Source organism: Notechis scutatus, chromosome 1 (genome assembly GCF_049901735.1).
Source record: "Notechis scutatus isolate UNSWTSFEM ecotype Mainland chromosome 1, rNotScu1.2, whole genome shotgun sequence".
In the NCBI taxonomy this organism is placed as follows: Eukaryota; Metazoa; Chordata; class Lepidosauria; order Squamata; family Elapidae; genus Notechis; species Notechis scutatus.
In genome coordinates, this window is record NC_142009.1 from 219,167,598 (window position 1) to 219,192,252 (window position 24,655).

The following is a 24,655-nucleotide window of genomic DNA, read 5'->3' on the forward strand; positions in this document are numbered from 1 at the left end:
GCTATTGTTATATATCAGTCGATCAGGATTTTGATATTAGCCTGGACTGGAAGCCATTTGTCCCAAGAAACGCCTTCCTCAGAACTGCAGTGAGGAAGATTTGTTAAGATTATTCAAGCAACAAATACAAGAATTCCAGCAAATTCTTTCAAATGAGAAGTTATATAGCAGAAAATTAGGGAAGGAAGGTTCTAGGGTTGTTGTTTTTGCTCCTTTGATATAAAGAGGAGGAAGCTTTTTTTTTTAAAATGAAGGAAGGGTAGGACTGTAGCTATTGATTATTTTGGAAATGGTTATTTATGTAAGAACCAGCTCTCACCTGATCAGTTCTTGCAACTTATCAGGCACAGCAACCCTATTACAGTAAATGGAGTATGATCTGATTTGGCAAAGCCTTGCTAAGTTAGTGTAAAGAGGAGTGTCAAAACTCAGTGTCATCACAGTGTCATGTCACATATCGTGACATTTTCCCCCTTCGCTAAACCAGGCATGGCCAGCATGCGATGCATCCGGCCCACGGACCGCAATTTTGACAACCCTTGTTGTAAAGGAATGTAGATTTGGTTTTAGGAAATGTAGGAGAGCTATTAAGGGTTAGGGTTAGGGGGAAAGCAAAAAGCTAGAGCTGCTAAAGGGGACTTGCAGAAAAGATCACAGAGTTTTGAGTTAGAGAGGAAGGGGAAAGAAACTCAAAATAATTCCACTTTGATTTCGTTTAAGATGGGCAGAGGGGAATGTGAACAGGCTGTCAAAAAAAAAAAAACACACCTTGTTAATTTTAGTACATAATATCATATGTATTCCTGGAATCCTGACCATCCTTGCTTCTTAAAGGGGGTCTTCTTTGAGGAGCTGTCATCAATCTAGAAAGCTTATCCAAGTTTCTCTGTTTTACCCTGGATAAGCTTTCTAGACTGATGTCAGCTCCTCAAAGAAAACCCTTTTAAAAATCAAGGATGGTAGGGATTCTTTTCTCTGTTTTACCTTAACAAAATAAAGTTGGGGTTATTTTGAAATTCTTCTCACATTTCCTTCCATCTCCCTCTGCGTAATTTCTCCCCCCTCCCCCAAGCCCTCCATCTCCTTTAATAGATCTATTATAACTTTTTTCAAGGCTACTTCATTTACAATTACCTCCAGCAAAGCAAGAGACATGTCACTCTGCTTCCTCCACCCCCATGCAAAGTGTAGTCTGTCATTGTGGTTTCCATCCTATTGTCAGTGCTCTTTCATTCAAAGGTGTGACTAGAGCAAATAAGGCCTTTGATCATGTGAAATTTCTCTGGGAGCCAGAAACAGTTCCAGAAAACCTCCATTTTTTGGTCTGAGATCTCTTGATGAAGCGCCTTTCTCAGTGACAAGGTGACAAGGATCTAATCTCTCCAGGCAACAGGCAGACATCTTTTCAATCTCTGGAACATCTCCAGTGTACATGAGATAATCTTACACCACCATGGGATTGCAATGAAAGCACTTTAATACAGCAAAATGAGGCCACTTCTGCAAAACAGTGTGTAGTACCCCACATATACAGTATTTTGGACAGAATTCTTCAAATTTCCAACTATCAAGGGAACTGCAGTTAAATAATTTGGTGGTGAATATAAAAAGAAAACAATACATTTCACTCTGATCAGAATGGAAGCACCTTTTTAATGATGCAATTTTACTTCACAAAACAATGAAAAAAAATGAAAGAGTAGCATTGCCTAAGTATAAGCAAGCACTGGTTTTGTAGTTGATATTGTCTTATCAGGTATGCTTGAGCATAAAAGAATTGATCCCACAGGGATAGCATGACAGCATTACACCAATAGGAATATAGTAGAGGCAACTTTGTAGTTATTTGGATAAACCTTTTGCCATTTAATAGATTTCTGCATTAAAACAAAGAATCTCAGAACAGAAAGCAACCTTCAAACGCCTTGTTTTGCATTCCTTCACATTTCTTTGAAAGTACTTTAATATAAAAAGCATAATTTTATAACATTATTAATAGGCACATTATCAAAAGTGCAGGAGAACCAAACAGAACATTTTTTAACCTGCTCTATTATATCTGCAGTAGACCTCTTTGCTCTGTTCCAAAACCCAGAAAACAATTATATGAAAAGAATCAATAAATCATTGTTGGTATCTTTCTACCTGCCGAGCAAAATATTGGTTTCTATAGATTGAACAAGCAGCTTTGTCATAAACAAGGAATCCATTTCATCTTTACCCACCTCCTCCCCATTAAGAAAAGCATGCACAGATCCTTTCCCAACCCCCAATGTAAAACCACCAGTGGGAAAACATCTCCTTTTTAAAAGAAACATCTATGCTGTTCATTCATGTTCGGATATATTGGCATATGGGATTATCTCTTAAAGATCAAGCCCTTCAAAGCATTCATGATTCCAGAGGAAAAGTCAAGATTTCCTTAAGATCAAAAGTCCTACAGGTCAGCCACAGTAGTCTGGAAACCAGAACCATAAGCCTGTCTGTACATTCCTGCATTCTTCACATTGTGTTCACGGACAAAGTCATTGCAGTGTCTATCCACTGTGTGGGCCGAGGGCGTGGACCACATGTTCCATGCATTTCCACCACGTTGACAGCAGTCGCGAGCATCACGGGGCCTAGATTGGTTTGGGAATGGGATGGGGCACAGTTAGTATCTAGGTATAAATAAAGGGAGAGAATGGAAGGTGGAAGATGCAGTTGAGGAAGTCAGGCTAGCAAGCGCAAACTTCTTGAAGAGCAAGCACAGGTTTAGGAAATGGACTTACAATTTAAACCCTTCATGCTGCTATCAGGATGCACTGGCTTTGAAGTAATCTATACAAGAATTAACTTTGAATACTTCTCTATTTTCATCTAGCACTTTCTCTAACCAACAAATAAAGTAATAAATTAATATATAACATCTCCCATGGATTATCACATTCTACACTTAAAGCCTATGAAGTCAGTGTCTACAATATTTCCTTTGTGTATAAACACAGCAATATATTTGTGAACTAAATCAGGGATAGGCAGAAATACTCCCCAGCTGTCAATAAACTATATTCTCAGCATTGAACAAACTGGTTAGAGCTTCCAGAAATTAACCTTCAGCTTCAATGCTCATGAACAAAAGCGAGTGCATTATACATACATAGCAGCAATGAAGCATTTAAATCATATGATAAAATGTTCAGGATTTACAGAGTAGTATTAACACAATAACTATGTACTATTTTAAAAAAATCATTTTGAACCTAAAGCAAGGACACAAAATGAAGCAGTTCAACATAAAGATTGTGGTTATATTTGGTGAAGGATTAGAAAAAGTACTTCATGCACAACATGCTACTGAGAATGCACCGGTATAGATTTTGCTTGTCGAACATGGCTCCTTTTATTTTACTGTGCCTAAAGTCCATTTTAGGAACATGCAAAATTAAATTTCCAGAGCTGAATCAACCAGATAAACAAGATGGTATGTATACTTTACCTATGGTATTTCTCGTTCCAATGTAATACAATAAGACTTGTTGCCTGGTAGAAGTAACTTTAATGTACTTTAAAGCACAAAGCTATTGAAGATGTGCCAGTTTTTACTGATTAATAGATTTGGAGGGTATTATTAGCTACACTAATGACATTCAGATAAAAAAGAAGCAGGGCTGGGAGCTTTTCTTCAGCTTCCAATTTACTCTTCCCTTTTGAAACCTGATATTTGCATAAGAAACTTAATTGGAGTAACTCTGCCAAGCTATATTAAGCAGTCTGTATGTTTAGAATGAGGACTTCTCTAGAAACAAGGTGATTATCCAGTGCTTGGGTCCTTAAGGGACCTTTAGTATTATCACATGACCAAATGAAATTTTCAGTTTTATTATGTATGTATGTATGTATGTACCCTGTTTCTCCAACAATACGGCCTCCCCCAATAGGAAGCCACAGCATGTTTTATAGGCATGAAATGAAATTAAGCCCCTCCCCCCAAATTAAGGCCTATATTAAAACATGCGAAATGGGGGGAATGGTGGGGGCTTGCCGTTAGGAAGTACTTTTGTTGCACACCCGGATATGGTGCTGCCTGCGTTGACCCCGATATGAAGTGCCCCACGAACGCCGAGGTCAACATCCAAGCCGTTGCCACCCGCCCACCCAAAGATGCAAGGGGGGAAATTAAGTCACCCCCAAAAGACAGCCTAGCCATTTTTTCGGGGCTCAAAAAAAAATAAGACCCGGCCTTATTATATGAGAAACACGGTATGTATGTATAATATTATGTTTTTATTTGAAGTCATGCAATTTTCTAAATTAGAAAATCATATTTTAAAGCTAAACATATTAACACATGTATTGATCTGAGATTTTATGAGTCCTAATCACTAACATTTTATAACAGGAACTGAATGCATGTTTAAATTTGAGGTGCCTATTATGGTACATAACTAAGAGAGATCTATCATCCACCAGACTCTTTGAAATTACTGATTTTTTCAATTATAATTTAATTAGCAAATGAGGGTATAAATTTTTAAGTCAAAAAGTAAGTTCAAACTTCACATGTACTCTTGAAAATAGATGGTTGTGCATCCTGTAGAACAGGATCTCCAACCCCGGGCTATGGACTGGCACCAGGAAACAGCCCGTCAGGAACCAGGCATGCAAATGAGCGAAGCCCCATCTGTGCATGTGTGGGACCCAGAACATGCAAAACCAGTTGTCCCCACCCCTTGGTCTGTGGAAGAAGCTCCCTCCATGGAACCAGTCCCTGGTACCCAAAATATTGGGGGCCATTGCTGTAGAATGTATGAACCAGTTGATATGTATATCTGCCTGTGGGGGTTTAACCGTCTGATTTGTTTTAGATATGTGTAGTGTGAGTTCCTATCACCAAGACTGCAAAAGACAGGAAAGCTGAAGTAAGATCACAACATTGTTGTGATTTCATTTAGTGTTTCCTTTGCATAATAACCTAGTTGCTGGTCCCAACAGTGGTTGCTAAACAAGGACTACCTGTAAATTTTGGTATTTAATCCCTACCTATGTTTTGAGAAAATTATGTTATTATTTTTATCTTCATTTACTGAGTCTGATAAAAGGGTGTTTTGACACTAAAAATACAAAATATGATAACTCTTACTATTCTAGTAATGTTGGGAAAGATACATAACACTCCCAAAATCCCAATGTTCTAAAATGTTCACAAATGTTGACCATTGGTTAAGGGTATTCAAAGATAAGTAGAAAAAATAATTAGGGTTGTAAAGAAATGATATACTTTTTTATATTTAAGCCTCATACAGTCTGCTAAGCCACAAATGGTTTGTTTGTTTCATTATAATGTATAAAGTTAAACTTTTATAAAAAGATATGTAGACTAAGTTTATGGCTAATTATTTTGTGTAAACCAGGCAAAATTTGTAATTCCTAAATTACAACTGTTGGGTTTGTATTAGATTATTCAAAGTTATATAGTAGTCACCTACAATCTTAGTTCTGTTATGGATTGGGGAAATATTTCAAATAATTTTTCTATGGTGAAAGGAAGAGGTTCAAATGTAAGTATGCTAGATATGCTGGCATGCCACTGATGCTGTTTTTCATAAAAATGAGGGATTTAATTAAAGCCAAGTATCAGTAAGGTTAAATTCAGAACATCTAAGTTATACCACACGGGTGGTATACAAACCTAGAATATGGCAATAAAAGTAATGTAGATTAAAAAGCATGCAGAATGTTAAGGCATCTAGAAGTAGTCTTCTTTAGAAACAATTTTAATCAAGATCACACTTGTTTTATTTATGTTAAGGATCTGGTTCTTTATCATATTAATTCATATTTCACCAAGAGAATATTTATTTTATGAGAAGTTGATGATCATGACTGTTAATAAGACATCAACCGTGTTTTGAAATGATACAATTGCTGATCACCTGTTCAAGGTTTTCTTAAAGGTTTGAGGGTTAAGAGATATTCAAAATAGTCTATATATCAATTTTCCTTAGGCTCCAGATAAATATCATTCTGGATTTCTTTCAGAATAAATGGCATAGGCAGAAGAACAGGTAACTCTTTTGCTAACCTTTCTTGTCTGTTCCTATATAGATCCAATGGTTTTTTTTTAATCAACAAAAAAGCACTATATACCACATTTAAATGTGGAATTTGGAAGACAAAGACTTGGATAGGTTTCAGCTGTTTCTTGGGAAAACAAACTAACCTCAAAAAGTTGGTAGCATGAAATGTAAGTCAATGTTACAGCTTATGTACTTTGCTAAGAATAGGAAAAATGTTCATGGGAACTATCTGAATGGTAATGCAATACACTTTCTTAATAGGTCTGCAGCATTTTAGTTCAAATACTGGTGGTGTGGAGCCTAATTTCAAGATTCTAGCAATATAAAGAACCATTCCTTTAATAAATTGATATTTGCCCAATTAAAATGGTTTAAATTATTATAGTCTTTGGAGCACTGGGTTTGGAAAATGTTCTCTAAAGAAGACTGTTCATAAAGGAATGGCAGGAGGAAACCGAAAGCCCAATCATGGTCACGGCCCAATTAAAAGAGGCAGGAAAGAAGCTGATGTAAGAAAGCCCTTGTAAACAGCACCAAGACATTCAGGTCATTCTCCACTAAGCAGGCATCCATTCCACGTCAACACATTCTGCTTAACCTCATTCCAAACTTTGCAACTCAGCACACCCAACTGACTCTACAGCTCCAAACATATCTTTACTGCTTTCCCTTCCTCCACTGAACACAACAACTCAGCCTGTTAGAAGGATCACATCTACCATATAGATTTCTTAAAACGTAGGCCTATTAATCCGTTCCCTCTGTTAATAAAAAGAATGGCATGCTTTTCTATCAGCTTTGGTGGCAAAATCAACTATCTGTCGGCGGGAGAAATAGAATTGGAAGAGCTTTATAGCTCCCGCTGCCTTAATAAAGTTCAAAACATTCTCAAAGATCCATCTCATCCCTGGGAACCATTTTTTTGAACTATTACCATCCGGCAGACAGTACAGAATAATAAAAACAAGGACAAATAGGCTGAAAAATAGCTTCTACCCCAGGGCAGTAACCCCATTGAATTCTACTGTATAGTGCAATATTAATGCAGTATCAGGGGTTTTCAATTCAATGTATAGAATGTGAAGGATGTATGTTTGTGTTTATTTTCACAGCCATAATGTACACTGAAGATGGTATTTAATTTTGTTGTAGGAGGTGCAATGACAATAAAGTAAACTAAAAACTAAACTAATCGCCAGTCTATTCAGCACACCAGTTTGGGGGAGGGGCCGCTTTTCTATCAAGGTATAAAAAGGATTGCTTTGCACTTTATACACTGGCCTCCTACAGCAGCAATACCTTTTGAACACAGATCTCATCTATACTTTAGAAGAAAACTCAAGGCTCAACAGGGTTAGGAAAACACAGGCAACGCTTTAGGTGCTGTGTATAGACCTGCTATAGCTTAGGTTGTTCTTGTAATCATAAGGTCTAGAAGAGATCATTACAAAAGGAGAGCATAAACAGGGCGTGCCAGAAAATGACCACTATTCTGAGGCTCCCACTGCAACTTGCAAAGCTCGTTTTCAAAACCTAGGCTTTCTATGGGGTGGGTAAGTAATCATCTGCAAGCAATATGCATACCACATACTGGTAATCCTCGACTTACAACAGTCCATTTAGTGACCCTTCAAAGTTATGACGACACTGAAAAAAGGGACTTAAGACCTTTGCAACACCCCCCCTCCAATGGTCACATGATCACGACTCAGATGCTTGGCAAGTGGTTCATATTTATGATGGTTGCAGTGTCTCGGGGTCATGTGGTCAGCTTTGGCAAACTTCTGACAAGCAAAGCCAATGGGAAAGCCAGATTCATTTAACTACTATGTTACTAACTTAACAACTGCAATGATTCACTTAACAACTGTGGCAAGAAAAGTCGTAAAATGGGTTTAACTTAAGAAATGTTTCACTTAGCAACATAAATTTTCGGCTCAACTGTGGTCGTAACTCGAGGACTACCTGTATACCCTTTTCCAGCTATTCAGAGTGGGGAATCACACCCAATTCTGATGTGTTGACATGTTTAAGGAAAGAAACACTTAATAAGTATATTCATATTGTAGTCATATAGAGAATGTATATGGGATGTACGTATGTGTATGCATGTACTTTTGTGTGTATATAAGATGTGCATATATACACACACGAATACATGTATGTGGGGAAGGGAGAGACGGAAGCAAAACAAACTTTACTGAAAATCCCAATTTGTAGCACATATCTAAGTATGCAGGTTTTTAAATCACACTCTTACTTTTCTCAGAAATGATATGAGCTTGAGACTGCACAAAATTGTAAAAGCACAGCTAGAATTGTTTGGAGCTGGAGTCTTAAAAAGACAGGCAAGGATCAATAACCATGAGCACAGCAATTATATTGAGCTTATACAAGACAGGTTACCATACCAGTATGACAAATGAGAATAAAAATAAATAAATACCACCACCTTACACCACCACCATGAGAAGGAAGAAACTGATTGATCAAGATCTTAGAGAAAAACCTCCAATTTCAGACACTGGATAAATCAAGGGCAAAAAGAAGAGAGAAAGCATCTTATTGATTTCAGCTTTGGATTGCAGCTGCAAAAAAACAGCTTCAGATATAAAATTAAGGTCCTGACCTTGTTGAATTCAACAGATAGAATTGCTGGATTTGCATTAGACAATTTTCTGTGCTTTAGTATTTGGTATCACACGTTATTTAAATTTGTATTTTCAACATACCTCCAAGCGGTTTAAAACAAGACTAAGTCAAATTGTAATCATAAATAAAACGGAACCTCTTAAGATAACTTCAAGTCAAGGTATCTGCAATGCTCCAATATGCTTTTGAAGTCAAAAGGAAGTTTGTTTTCTTGAACGTAATGGATAGCTCAGGATTGAACCAAGAAATAGTAATTTAAGCCAAACTCAGGCTCTTATTTGTAGTTGTTACTGCATGCAAACTCTTCTTCATGCAGAATTTGGAACCTGCATGGGGAACCTATGCTACTGATCAGTTAGCTAGTTTTATAGTATTTTACAATGAAAAGAAGATAGGATGACATTCTACAAACATTACTTGATCGCTCACTGCTGTGAATATTCCCCGGATGATACTGTGCAAATGCTTTTATTCAATCTTCTCTGCAGCAAGAACATTTGTCATGAGTGCTGGCCTGCTGCCAAACTTAAAACTCAATTTTTATTTTTTGATGACACAGTATAAACAGTGTCCAAAATCAATCATGCAAAAGATATCTGAAGTGACCAGCAATAACCATTCTTTCCCAATGTAGAACAAGATGAGAGATCAGAGTAACATACCATTTCTTATCCTGTTGGTTTGTTCCAGAATTCCGGGAAATATTTTCTATTTCAACTAAGACTGGCCCAGAAGGAACTGGTGCTACAGAGGGAAATGCACTCCGGTTCTGGAAAAACAAAAGAGAAAAATGCTTTAGTTAGCAGGCTTTACAACGAATCCTTGATTTAATGGACCATTCAGGATGAGGGAGATGTCTACCTTTTCTGAAATGTCTGCAAATATACACATTCTTGCAAAGGGTGTAATCTGCATCACTTTCATAATAATATCAAAAAGAACATTCTCGTGAATAAAATGAATTTAGCAGGGTTTTTCCTGTTAAATCTTCTGCTAGTTTTTTTTTGTTTCTTTTTTTGATGCCATAGATGTGTGTCCTAATTTGGGAGTGTGATCTCCGTATAGTTTGCCCATAGAATCCAGTAAATGGGCTTTAATAAATTGAAGTTTCACCTGCTTTAAAAAGTACACTCTTTATACAGACTGAAGGAATGAAGTGAAATTTCCAAGAATGAATATTGTATCCCAGAGCATTCAATACTCGAGGGATACAACATTTGCACTACTTCAGTAACATTTAAAGATATTAGCAGTAGCAGTAGCACTTTAGACTTATATACTGCTTTACAATTCTCTCTAAGCAGCTTACAGATATTACTTATATTGCCCCCAACAATGTCTGGGTCCTCATTTTACCAACCTCAGAAGGATGGAAGGCTGTGTCAACTTTGAGCCGGTCAGAATCGAACTCCTGGCAATGGAATGGAGAGTTAGCCTGCAATACTGCATTCTAACCACTGCGCCATCATGGCTTTTAGCAGTAGTTTTCCCTTTATCATTTAGAGAAAAAGCTCTCTTTCTGGTCCAAGAAAATGGGTGAAGAAAAAGCTATTTCAGTCTACAAATGTTTGTTTTAACTTAAACTTCTAAAGGCATGTTATCAAATATTTCCACATGACACTTAGTAGCATTCAAAAACCATTTCTTAATTTTGGGGTTTAATAAGTTAAGTTCAATTCTCAGACAGACTTACTTGCTGTGGTCCATTGTTTTGAGCGAAAACATTGCCTGAATGGCTGAAAGAAAGAAAAAACAACAACAGTTTAATTTCCCAAAGACTGAACTGTTATATGAAGACGTATTTGCTCTCATATTCAAGAAGATGGAGGTTAAGTTTAGAAGTTTTCAAGGAGATGGTGCAAATACTTCAACTGAATTTCTGCACTGAATAAATGATTGAATGGCTCCTTTCAACCCATTCCAAGGCACTTTAAGGAGCATTTTGTGAGAAAACATAACACAGGCAGTTCTACTTCCAATTTCTTCCCTCTGTAAATCCCAAAATGTTCATTTTTAATACACGAACATTCAAAATCCCATGAGTTTAAAATGCTTAGTTTGCTTTTTCCATTAAAATTCTGACAAAGTTTTCTAAGATCTTTTGAGATGGCAGATTTAAAAAAGTCCATCAGCATTAGGAATATTTAAAAAATAATAATAGAGGCTGAGAAAAAAAATCAATTTTTCCATTACATATGAAGGATTCCCATAGGAAAAATTCATGGGATAAAATTAACTATAGGAGAACCCTAACATGTATAATTGATTATCTTACCTAATTCCTTCAGATGCATGAGGATTAGCTATAATAAAATATAAAACAAAAATGTTATTGAGTTTGTACAATTGATCAAATAGAACATTTTTTTTTAAAAAATAAACTTTTTCAAAATATTATGAGTGAAAAATATTTAAAAAGCGAATGCTGCGGAAAACTGATAATATAGTTTGCTGGATAGCACCGGAGGTGGTATTCAGCAGGTTCTGACCAGTTCTGGAGAACCAGTAGCAGAAATTTTGAATAGTTCGGAGAACTGGTGGTAGCCTTCCTCCAGGGGTGGGGAGGGAAGAGAGATTTTACAGGATCCTTCCCCTGCCACGCCCACCAAGCCACACCCACCAAGCCATGCCACGCCCACCAAGCTACACCCACAGAACCGGTAGTAAAAATTTTTGAATCCCACCACTGGATAGCACTACAGGTAGTTGTGAACTTACGATTGGTCACTTAACTGTTCACTGTCAGAATGGCCTTGGAACACGTGCTTTATTGTTCTAAAGCACTTTTGATCATTGTAAAACTGGTATGGTGGGTGGGCCAGATGGCCCTCTCCCTGCCCCACCATGCCTGGGAAGCCCAAACTCCCTCCCTCTCTCTCTCCTTCCTTCCTTTCTTTCTTTCTTCCTTTCTTTCTCTGTTTGTTTCTTTCCATCCATCTTATCACAGGGTTACCCTACGTGACTTATATTATTATCAAGATAAACTATATCAATAACATACTACAAAAATGCAATACTCTTGGCTCAAAATGTTGCTATTCACTAACATTTTAGCCAGATTTGAGGCTTGTTCCTCCAGGGCATGGGAGGATTTCCCCTCCCTGCATAGACATAAGGTGAAATCCTTTACTGTACAGGACCTCTCAAGTCTTCCATCTGCTTGCAACATGCATAGTCACTTAACAGCCCTAATTGGGAGAAATGGGATTGCAGTTGTTGAGAGAACCATGGCGTCTTGCTTAATGATCACGTCCCTCAACAACTAAGATGCCGAGCCCAATTTTGGTTGTAAGTGGAGGACTACCTATGTGTAATCTATTATTTTACCCAGATATTACCAATAACTAAGGAAGTACTATTTAAAATAAATGCTGAGGAAAATATATGTTCACAGTCATTAGTATGATTCAAAAATGATGATCACAGTTCAGTAATCCAAAGAAGGATATGTCTTGTTTCTTCCATGTCAACCACCCAGCAAACTGTTTCAAAACTGTCATGGAGATCAGAAGTTGAAAGAAAATGTAATAATTTCTACCGAGGTAACTTGAGCAAAGAAAGATGTGCCTTAAAAATAAAAGTCTGGTTACCTCTCATTTGTAGTGTCCTCCTTGAATATCGTTTACTAGGTCTTCTCTCAAAAGATGCTGATCTTCTGGCTTTATTAGTCTTTGTAGTCTGATACTCTGTTTTCCCACTACATGAAGGATACAATGAACAAGAAGATATAAGATTTATATAGCTAAGTTGCTCCAACAGACAACACATAATTGTTTTGCATGTATATTTAAGCCAGCCATGAATAGTTACAAGGTTCCATAAGTATATGAAATTGTAGAACTTTAAAAATTATCTAGGAGAAGTATTTTGGACTTGTCACCAAGCATACAACTCCCATCCTATTCATTAAAGTAGAAACAATTTTTTTCAAGTCTATATGCCAGCTGGAAAAAAAATTGCCACCATGCCAGTGAGGTCAAAAATAATGTACGTTTTGTAGCAAAATTAAAAACAATTGCATATAGCTGGGCTTTGCATAGAATCACAGTGTTTCAAGGGATTGGTTAAATAATCTTAATTAGTTTAAATGTAATTTAACTAATTAATTCCTAGTAAAGTCAGGAAAACACCTTATAGCATCCCTCAGAAATGTTTATACAGGTTTTGCTTGAAAACACCTAGAAAAAGCAAAACCACTGCCTCCCAAGTTCATTGCTTTTGCTGTTAATCCATTTCTGTAGTTCACATTTTTAAATGATACGTTCATTTAAAGAAGTTGAAGTTGGTTGGGGTTAGACCTCCTACTTTCAAGGTTCAATTCCAGAAAGGCAATGGGACACATTTATTTGCTTTCTATTATTTGAGAAACAAGCAAAAGGGAGATATGGTTAACCTGTATCTGAATCGGGACCCCAGCCGAATGAAGCTTGATCGACTTGAGCCTTTTTGAACAGGTCCACGGAGGCGGAAGAAAGCATGATGCTCAACAGCACACTTCCACAAATGTTTGCAGGCTTTTGGATGCTCCAGCCTAAAGACAAAAGTATGTTCCTGCTCTTTACCCTTAAAGAAAGATAAACATCAGAGAAATGTTGTGGAACAGAAGGCACATAAACATTGGCTTCACTGCTTAGGACAAATATAATACCATTCACTGAAATAAAAGATGGTTTGTTCCAAACACATATCCTGAGTAATTAAAGTGATGTTTACCACCATTACAAAAGATTGAAGTGAATATTTACTGATTTAAGAACAACATTGCCTTTGATATTTTATAAGGCTGACAGTGCAACGGTTTCGTTTTGCTGTTTTGACACAAATAAACTGACAAGATAATGGATTCCCTTTTTCTTGTGCAGCAAGACCAAAAAATAATTGCAACTGTTAACACTGTTGCTTAAAATGAATAATCACCCATATCATTTTAAAAATTCCATGCTTCCACAGAATGTAATAAAGTGCTTTTGTATTTTACCGACAGATTTAAACAACCTAATTAATACATGCTGATTTAAACACTGGTGTATCAGTGTTTTAATAGCTTTGTTACCCATGGGCAATTATTGACTTTCATTACTATATCAGAACATTGTTTTGTACACATCTGCAACAATCGGTATGTGCCCACTCACTAGCATTTTATAATATAGATAACAATATAATATATAGATACGATATAGATTATATAGTTATAATATAATGATCCCTCATACACTTTTATTATAGGGAGCATGTTCTCTGGTGTACATACAGTTACACATATTTTATAAAGGGGTAATGCAAAGCAATTTTAAATACTTCCAAATCTATCACCATCACCTGTTCATGAGCTGTCCCTAGTTAAGCTTAGCAATAAGATTCTAGTTCTGCCCACAATGCAGAAGACAATTGTAATAAAATAAGAAAGGAAAAGAAAAAAGAATCATTTCTGGACTCTTCTGAAGAAAAAGCCAGAGAGTGCCTGCATCAATACATTTGTTTTTAACATCCTGCTTTTTCTCTTGAGAGCTCACAGTAGCACCCATGGGATTCCACCAGCAATGAGATCGTCTGGGTTGAGACCAACTGACTGGTCAAATGTAATACAGCGAACACTACTTGAGTGAGAACTTTTTTTCTGCATATCCCCAATCCAGGTCCAAAAACTTAACCACTACACTATACAGGCTTTCTGCCAGCGCTTACGGCTTAATGTAATATATAAATACAGACACATTATTAAGTCCTTTATGAAATAAGCTTCCTAAGCACTGTGCAGGATCACTTAAAAATACAATAGACTTGCACATTAGAAATAGATTAACATGCTGATCTAATACATATAAAATAAAGCAAATATGAAATTAAAACATCAACAGGCATAACAATTAAATACCGTGCTAGAGGAAACAAAATAAATCATAAATTACTTTTAAAATCTGAAAGGTTTAAAATACCGTATTTATCGGGCGTATAACACGCACAGGCGTATAACACGCATCTTCATTTTAAGGGGGAAATTTCAGGAAAAAAAAATTTAAAAAAAATTCTGCCTGCCTGCCTTAGTTTCTGGTTGTTTGGGAGCAGCTTCGGCTGAGAATAATAACTATTCGCCTCTTTTACTCAGCCGAAGCTGTTCCGATTCAACCATTAACGAAGGCAGGCAGGCAGGCAGAACGGAGCACTGCGGGCGGGCGGGCGGACGGGGTGGGGGTGGGGGGAGAGGCGACAGGAAAAGCCCCCCGGCTTCTTTGAAGCAGTTTCTTCCTGTGCTGGTGGAGGAGCGAGAGAGCAACTGAGAGAGCTGACCCAGAGAGAAGGACAGGCTTCGGTTGCTTCCTCCCTCCCCTTCTTTCATTTGTGTCCTTGATCCCCATCCCAGCAGCATTCACGAAGGCTTCTTAACATTATATCGGCGTATAACACGCATACATCATTTGCCCCCTATTTTCAGGGGGAAAAAGTGCGTGTTATACGCCGATAAATACGTAAGTAGAGATGTATGTATGACACACATGCCCCCTTGAAAATATCCAAGAACAAGGGGGCAACACCAAAAATATCTTTCTTATCATCCAATCCTCAGAATGAGGCAATATTTTAAAAAGGTTCCCATAGATTAGTCTTAGATACAGAAAAATATGAGAACTTTCAACTCTCCATTCAGAAGAGAGAGCAAACCTATGGTGTTGATTCAACTGATTCAGTGACCATAAGGTACATACATCTGGCATAACATTAATACAATAAAAATAAGTTTAAAATAAGTTTAATTTCAGAGACATTACTTTCCATAGAAGATCAGGGGAGGAAGATTTTTTTCTTTTACCTGTTCATCATCTTCAACCACCACTAGTGTTAATTTATTCTTTTTGAAGTCCAATCTAGTAATCTTTGGCCTGCAATAGGGAAAATAGTGTGTATATTTTTACTACAATTTATTCATAGAGTAAAAAGAAAAAAAGTTGGAAGAAGTATTTGTAATAGAAAGAACATTTCCTTGAGATAATGTAAGAGTTAAAAAAAATCTTACACTTACAATTAAAAGATGCTTTAAATCTAAATACCAGTGTTAACCAATGTTAAAGGTTAACTATTAGATGTATTTATTCATTTTATTCATTCACTTGAAGCTGTAAACCATTTTATGCAAATAATGCCACAATTACCACATATATCCCAGTTTTCCATGATAATAAACCCAAATAATATCTATCCTAATGTGCCCTAGTTTTCCCCCCAACATTTACATCAATTCTGCACAATCCAAATGAGATGCAGTTATGTCAAATAAATTATTTAAACACACACATCGATACTTATTTCTCAAATTTGCTATTTGATATATTCCTTTGTAAATGTCATCCTGATTATGTCATACAGGATACCAATATAAAATGTTTTAGTTGCTATAAACTTCACCAAAAGCCTTACTCAGAGTTAAGACTATATAAACTCTAAAGTAATGTATGCAAGTTGATTCCATCAAATTGATTTCAACTTAGATATGGATATTATGCACTTCAAGGCTGAAGAAATGCCCCCTTTCTCCTGTAGTTTTTACTACTAACTGTCCCTCATATCCTTCTCCCCTCTATGCTTATTAACTCTTATTTCTGTTGATTTACAGATCAGAGCATTCTGTGGTTGATAGGCCTATTTACTGTTCATATATTTAGGCTAAGTGTAGTACTTTAGTAAGGATTGTGTTGTCTCCCACTGACTTCCCCCATGATAGATATATCTTGAAGTTACTTTTCAAGGTTTCCCCAAAGGTTTCATGATCCTGGCACTGTGACTTTCGGACTGCTCAAGTTTTCCTTGGCAGTCTAGCCATAGATATATAGGTTATCCAACTTACCAAAAGAACAATCCAATCTTGGTATCTCCTTCAAATACAAGGACACCTGTTGGTGTTAATCCAAGGCTATAATCGTTGCCATCTCTTGCCTAATAATAATTAAAATTAGGTTGAAATATTCTTTCAGGTATGATTTTAACAGATTTTCTTAATATAATAATTCTTCTATTTATTGCTATGATTTTGCAGCAAAATGAGTCACACACACTGTATCTAAATTAAAACATGACCTAGTGAGTGAACAATCTGTTCCACTAAATTCCCTGCTTTCCAACAGAACATTTAGGGATGATCTGTACTTTTCATAATATTTTATCTTTGCATTTTAAATTATTTATTACAATGGTATTACCACTGAAATCTTTCCGTAACTATGTTGCAGAGAATGGAATGGGGAAGAAAACAATGTAAATAGCAATAGCACTTAGACTTCTATAACACTTCACAGTTCTTTACAGCCCTCTCTTAAGTGATTTACTGAGTCAGCACATTTCCCTCAACAATATGGGTCCTCATTTTACTGACCTTGGAAGAATGGAGGGCCGAGTCAAGCTTGAGCTAGTCAGAATTGAACTCCTGGCAGTTGGCAGAATTAGCCTGCAATACTGCATTCTAAGCACCATGCCACCATGGCGCCATATTACTTATGTGGAGAGATTCTAGCTAGCTTTGTGATTTGTCCTTCCTTTAAAATGGTTACCAGTTAGATATTATTTCTTAAAAGAAAACCCCTATGGATTCCATCATATTTTCCATCAAACCCTTACAACATTAAGTGTTGGTTTATACTAATACATTCATTATGTGTGCTTTCAGAGTCAGAAACAAATAAACAGCTTTTAGGCACAGATGATTGTATTAAATGTACTGTTATAACCAACAATACAATAGTACATTCTATTGGGATACATTAGAAAGAGCCTTAACTGGTAGTTACATGGCTTTTTTCCTTTGTGCAACATCCCACCAAATCTATTCTGGAGAGCCTCCTAACATTCAGAGATTTGTGATGTCTTGTGAGACAGATAATCTGATATAGCAATAGTATCATGATGGAACAAACCCCCCACCCCAATTTTCTTACACCTGAATTGTGTTTTTTCAATATTAACAATATAACCCATTTCTCAAAAGATTTGTTACCACAATTTTACCTTTACTATATGCATGTCTACTCCATACATTTCGAGCCATTTTGCTTTGTTCAAATAGTTTGTTTCTGCCTGAGCTGGTGACTGACCCCTGAAATAATATATGTTAACATAAAAATTACAGCAAAACTATAAAATCCTTACAGAGAAAACTGATGACACATAATTTCAAAAGTGCCCAGGAGGACAAACTAAAGAATACCTTCTAATTCAAATGTTAATCATATTCCAGGGCTGTAGATGCTTATTTTGCTTAGAAATGTAAGGACTGGGAAAGTATTACATTGCATAATTAATCTGTGGAAACCTGTCCAGTTGTTCTGATAAATTCAGATATGTTAAATTTGTGGACTGGTGTTTAAAAAATACCAGATGGTTTTAAGATCGTTGGTATTTGCTCCATAGAGAAATGTAAATGGCATAAGATCGAAAAACAGCTTCTTCTTTATCTGGCTTTTAAGTACAGACCCTAACTACTCTGTATTTTGGGGCCATTCAGATTCTTGATCCCTATCCTGGGGAAACTCTGGTGAAAACTGAAAAGAAATTAAAGATAAAGCTAGTAAACATACTACTGTGACATAAATATTATCACAAAAAGACATTATATTCTATGTAATTGTCTAAATGATATTTGAAATAATTATTAACTCATTATGGTCTCTCTTGTAGGGATCAATTACAGATCTACAAATTTTGACGAAATCCCAGTTTAACCTAAATATTAAAATAAATCTCAATAGCACGCCACAATGGATAGAAAATAATACATACAAGTACAAAGATTATACAGGAGGGGCAATTTGTGGATATTTGTAGTCCAGGACTTAAGTTACCTGTATTCCTTCCACTTCTCAAAAATGGCCAGTTCCATCTCCTCAGTTTGGCTGGGCACAAATCTGAATTCTGACACTATCTCCGGGATGTGCTCAATGGGATCATAATCCCCAAGTTCAGCTGCAAAATAGCAGGGTATCTCAGTCACTCACTCAATAAAAATAGTCTCCCTCTCTGTTAGATTGGTTGGAACTGTTAATATCCAAAATGCTCAGGTAATGGAATCTTTCACTCTCTAGAGGAGGGGTGTCCAACCTTGGCAACTTTAAGACTTGTGGACTTCAATTCCCAGAATTCCTCAGCCAGCTTTGCTGGCTGAGGAATTCTGGGAATTGAAGTCCACAAGTCTTAAAGTTGCCAAGGTTGGACACCCCTGCTCTAGAGGGTTACAACTGTTAACTTGCTGTGTCTGGGCTATCATGAAACGAGAGAACATTTAGCGTTGATAAACATGTTTATCTCCTACACTGGTCTCTTCCAATGTCATGCAAATGGAATTTTGCTTGTCCAATAGGGATGCTCCATATTCTTATTTTTCCTGTACTCTCCCACACACATGCTCTAAATCTGCTGAAGAGAAGAAAATCTGTTTAATTAGAAATGCCTCTTTCTCTTGAGGACAGCCAGTGCAGCCACTGTCTCAAAGGAGTATCACCAGTTTTTTGTGTCTTGCTATTGTTATTTGTGTTAAAGGTATCTTGTAATAAGGGATACACTTCTATAAACCTAATCTACAGAATTAGGCTGGAATATGGGATACATTTCTCCCAAATTAAGGCAATTTTATTTAAATTCTAATCGGTATTTTCAAAAATGAAAAGTTTTACATTGGTATGTGTGAAACAGAATATACGTCTATGTAATTAATTTTTTCAATGTTTTCTGGTGTAAGTTGGCATCCTAAGACCATCCTTGCACATTAGCAGTGATTCAGAAACTCTGGAACCACCACTTCTTCATAACTTTTCTGAAATACTGAGGATGATCTTGGCTACGTAAACATAATTTTTATTGCCTTCCCCTTCTTGCATTTGGGCTCATTCTCCTCTCAGCTTAATGTACATGCCATGCAGTTAAATATGGCTTGGTTACACATAATTCTAATAAAAAGAGCTCTGCAGTTTGCATAAAGAACAAAAAAATAAAAGAACATATAGGGAGGTTTATTCAAACTAGTAGCAAATAACGGAAACAACAGCACTTATGTAACTTAAAAAGGAATGTAGTACATTTTAATGTCATATATAATGAATTATGCAAGCAAAAAAATCAACTTTTGCATTTATAAGCAGCTTAACTTATTTATAACTTAATTGATTTATAAGGTTTTGTGCAGGTAAAAATCTTTGCCCTTTGCAGTTTTGATTTTATACATGGGGAAAAAATTACACACATACAAGCAATTCCTGAACTCTCTTTAATCCTAGACAAAAATTCAATTATAAATCAGTTATCTACACTGAGAACTATCTAAATCCAAAAAGCACTTTACTAGCACTAAAGCCTCCAAAACTGCTGCCCTATAAACATTCCACTGACTTTTGTAGAAATTATTTCTGCATAAATTTTAAAGACTTAAAACAGGAACAAGATTAGGTGAATTATATATATAAATATTAAGTAAATATTATTATGTGAATGATAAAGATGAGGCAAAATGATTTAAGGACACCATATGACAAAAATCACACATAAAATTGTACACATTTCTTAAAATTCAAGAAGCTAATTAAAGCTAAATCAAGAAAATGACTTTTATATTTATGAGAAACAATAAAAAATAAGTAAAATTCTGGCAGTTTCAAAAGAGGGCTTGGGGAACATGGCAAAAACCTTGCCATACTCAGTACAGGACTCCAACTGTCAGCCAGGTTTGTAGTTGGCTTTGTTAGAGCAATCAAAGTTGCATTTTGCGATTCACTTGAGTTTTTCAGAACAAAATTCAAATAACAAAAATAAATAACCAGACACTGGGTTCATATTACCATATGTGGTGGACTTGCACAAAGGCAAAAAAATAAAAAATAAAAAAAATCAACATTAAAGATAAAGAAGAAAGAAGACACAGAACATTTTTATCTTGGGATTTGTTTTACCAATGGTTAGATAATAAATATAGAAATTAGAAGTTGGAAGAGTATTATTATATACAAGTAAAGACTATTATTACTATTATTATATATTATTATATATATGTAAAATCGCCCAGATAATACACTGTCTATTAAATACCTATGTATGTTAAAGAAAAATATGTGTGTGTGTGTGTGTGTGTGTGTGTGTGTGTGTATGTATATATATATATATATATATATATATATATATATATATATATATATATATATATGTATATATATATGTATATGTATATACATATACATATACATATACATATACATACATACGTATACATATACATATACATATACATATACATATACATATATATATACATATATATATATATATATATATATATATATATATATATATATATATATATATTCATATTCTTAAGTTTTGGTATTTATATGCATGGTATTCAGCTTTGTTCAGGTATTTTCCACGCATTATAGTTGTGCTTTTTGTTAGCAGCACGTTATGGCACAACTCATCTGCCATCATCAGGCTTCAGATGAACACAATACAGAAGCCTGATGATGGCAGATGAGATTCTGCCGAAACGTTGCTACAACTTTAAAGCACAACTTGACGTAAAACATACAACTCAAAGCATACTACTCTAATGACGTGGGAAAATACATACATACATACATACATACATACATATATTACTGAAGAAAGCTTTCTATTCCTATTTAATTCCCCACCTAAGATAAAGATCACAGCTCTGCGAGCCTCAGAATTCCATTCATACTTCTTAAACATGATGGGTTGCAAAACAGTTGTTCAAAGCTGGGATCTTGGTGGTTAACATTAGTTGACATTGCCTTATCATCTTTATAATCCTGCAGTTGGACTGAACATGAAATAGATCCTTCACATATAAAAGTGACCAAGTATGTAGATGCGGTTTGCTACTGGCAAAAGAAACCTGTTTGGCTTGAAGAAGTCCTTGGTCTTAAGCAACACACCCACATAAAGTTCTCCAGTCAACTTACCCTGTAATATGTAAGCTGCTAATTGTACCGCTGTTTCAAAGGGACATTCCAACCTATAACAAGAAAAAAAATGTATCAGGCAAATTGTTCTAATATTCTCTTTCTTTTGGGCATTTATCAGTAACCTTAATCCCAAAGGACTGGGCTGTAGACTGTGTAGAAATATAATTAGATTTTAAAGGAAGGGAGAAGGGAGGAAGGGAATAATTAGTTCCAATAAATTGGCTAAGCAAGTTTACATATGGTGATCAGAAACCAAACTAAAACAAACTTAGTACAATGAGAGCTACAATAAGAAGAAAGGATGGTAGGTTGTGTAAATTCAGAAAAGCATTCAAAAAGTCATGATTAAATGCAATACCATATCTTTCTTTGTGGTCTGTCTTGATAGCAAGGTAATGTACTATGACTGAGGTTTTTGCATGACTCAGGAAAGTAGAAAGTACTCTCTTCCAAAGCATGCATTCAATGGCTATTCTTGCTTGAATATTCAAATTGTAATGTATGACCAATGTAGATGGCCAAGACAACACAGACTGTCTACCCAGGTCTAGCAGGCTACAGATATACAAGAGCACAAGGGAAATGATCAAGGAGCTGAACTACCTGATAACAATGTGTCACTGCAGAATAGCATTTGGTTCACAAAGGAAAATTGTTCCTAAGGCCTTGACTGTAAACAGAAGCTCTTTGGGTTCCACAAAAGACAGCAGTCCCAGCTAAGAGTCTACTACTAATATCTACAAATTTTAACAATGGACAGCTTTTTCCAGTTTGGGGTAGGGTTAGGAAATAAAAATGGTAATCCAAAATGGGATAGTGAGTTAGCTTTAGAAATAAAACCTGGAATAAAAGGATGTCCCTGACTCCCAGAGATCTGGGTGCCTCCTACTACTCTGATGACAGTCAGGAAGCTATTAAAGTTGTGACTAAACAATTTACATATAGATCAGGTATGTACACTGCAGTAAGTCCAACTCAAGATTCAGCAAGCTGTGTGAACTAAATAGTCAGTATAATTATGAATCGTACTTACTTGCCACTCAGAATGTCCTGCTTTAGCTGAAGAACAAATAAATATCTGTTTTAAAAGGGAAAAGCAAGAAAAATATTACTGAGAAAGCAAGGATTGTTTGAATATAAATATTTAAGGCTTTGAACAGTTTAGGACTTTAATGCTTCTTAAAAATGTTTTAGGAATAAATGTTCTTAAGAGGTACCGAAAAGGATTAATTTATATATTCTAAGAATGAAACTGTATAATGGAATGGAGCAGTACTAATATTCCAAAAAGAACATCATTATTTAGCTTTATCACAACCAACATAGAATCTATTAGAATTAATGCATATCAACTGAACATCATTGTTTTGATTATATTCACCCTAGCTAGAAATGCAACATGATACAACACTGGAAAAATTCTATACCAAACTGCAAATATATGTCAAAAGCATCACCTAGAAGTAAGGATTACTATTCATGCATGATTGGAATACAAATATTGGGGGAATAAATGAATCTGAAATTGCAAAAAATCCAAGTGGCATTCAGAACAAGATATTGTAATAACCAGAGAAAACAAGAGGATGAAAGTTTTCATCAGTAAGGAAGATCTGGAATGACTGAACACAACTTCCAATGAAGCAAGAATGGAAAAAGAAAGATATATCTATCCCAAATAGTAATAACTAAAAGGAAATAATAACAAAAAGAACAAGATATTTTTAAGAAGACTTCTTCTAGTGAAGAAAAGGCTGGATTTGGGATGTACCACTAAGCTGAGTGAGAATGGAAAGAATGTTGTATCTGAAATTCGTGTGAGTAGATTTTAAGGTAACAACAGAACCAGAAACAAGCGGTTACAATGGTAAGTGCAGGGGAAATTGTGATGACTTTAACCTGTTTCCATAGAGATGCATAGAGATTGGAAAAGAAGATGCTAGAAAATGTGAAACTTCCATTAATTCTTCCTGCGAACAAAATTTTATTTAAGACCTTACATAATGATAAAACTATACATGAAGAGTAAAACACCAAACAAACAGGAAGACTTCACAAAGGCAAAGGATTATCAATCAGATAGCAAACACAAAACAGATAATAGAGAGAGCAAGGACTTTTTAAAAGGAATTTTATTTCTATCTCTGCTTTACTGACTATAGCAAGGCTTTTGATTGCATAGATAGTGGCCGAATATATTGGGCTAATGGGTGAACCAGAACAATTAATTACTCCTCAAAAGAACAAGAAGCTACTGTCAGAACTGAGCGTGAAGAAGCAGAGTGGTTCAGAATAGGGAAGGGAATGAGACAAGGATGCATATTGTCCCTCCATCTGTTGAAATTACACAGGGAACATATTATGTCAATGGCAAAGTTGGAAGAGATGGCAACTGGAATCAAAACTGAAGGTTGAAGCTCTAACAATCTGTGATATGCAGACAATACCACATTGTTAGTTAAAACAAAACAAAATAAGCTGACACAAAGACAAAATGGAGAGCTCATTATGAAAATAAAAATGGAAGCTGAAAAGTCTGGGTTAATGCCAATCAGTATGTTCAACACACTTGCTGTTTATGGCAAAGTAATAGCAGTACATTAGATAGCCTATGACCCAATGGGTCATTGTATCAGAGATATCTCCTTACTTAAGCAGATAAAATTATAATGGGTGGGCAAAAGAGCAGGGGTGGGGGCAGTGTGCAATGTCTGACTTCCTTATTGACTTTCCTGGTGAGAAGCTGGTAGGGACCTTGGAAATAATAGTCATGTGATTGTGGCAACACGGTAACACTGAAGCAGCCACAAAATTGCCAAAATTTAATCCTATGATGGTAACGGGTCCAAAATTTTAGACACATTCTTTAATTTAGTCCATTTGAAGGATGTTGATTCAAAAAACTTTCCCTAAGATTTCACCCAAATGATGTTATAAAGAATCACAGGAGTTTTAGTAGTATATACATAGTTTCACGTTCTTAATTTC

General features: G+C 35.8%; 1 protein-coding gene across 3 annotated transcripts in view; it reads right to left on the reverse strand.

The window, feature by feature from the left end:
- Positions 1 to 1,633: 1,633 nt before the first annotated feature.
- The window catches only part of LOC113410771 (band 4.1-like protein 5), a 45,124-nt gene continuing 22,102 nt past the window's right edge, over positions 1,634 to 24,655 (reverse strand). For 2 of the 3 annotated variants that reach the window (XM_087950279.1, XM_087950280.1), the window contains exons 6-17: positions 22,701 to 22,745; positions 21,665 to 21,717; positions 18,542 to 18,662; positions 17,709 to 17,796; positions 16,555 to 16,643; positions 15,523 to 15,592; positions 13,105 to 13,274; positions 12,302 to 12,408; positions 10,987 to 11,014; positions 10,405 to 10,447; positions 9,374 to 9,480; positions 1,634 to 2,621 (exon numbers count right to left, since the gene is read on the reverse strand). In XM_087950279.1, coding sequence (XP_087806405.1) covers positions 2,438 to 2,621; positions 9,374 to 9,480; positions 10,405 to 10,447; positions 10,987 to 11,014; positions 12,302 to 12,408; positions 13,105 to 13,274; positions 15,523 to 15,592; positions 16,555 to 16,643; positions 17,709 to 17,796; positions 18,542 to 18,662; positions 21,665 to 21,717; positions 22,701 to 22,745 — 1,105 coding nt within the window. In that variant the 3' untranslated portion in view covers positions 1,634 to 2,437. Of the gene's footprint in view, positions 2,622 to 8,511; positions 8,584 to 9,373; positions 9,481 to 10,404; positions 10,448 to 10,986; positions 11,015 to 12,301; positions 12,409 to 13,104; positions 13,275 to 15,522; positions 15,593 to 16,554; positions 16,644 to 17,708; positions 17,797 to 18,541; positions 18,663 to 21,664; positions 21,718 to 22,700; positions 22,746 to 24,655 lie in introns of all 3 variants that reach the window. The other variant, XR_015746569.1, reaches the window with a different exon arrangement.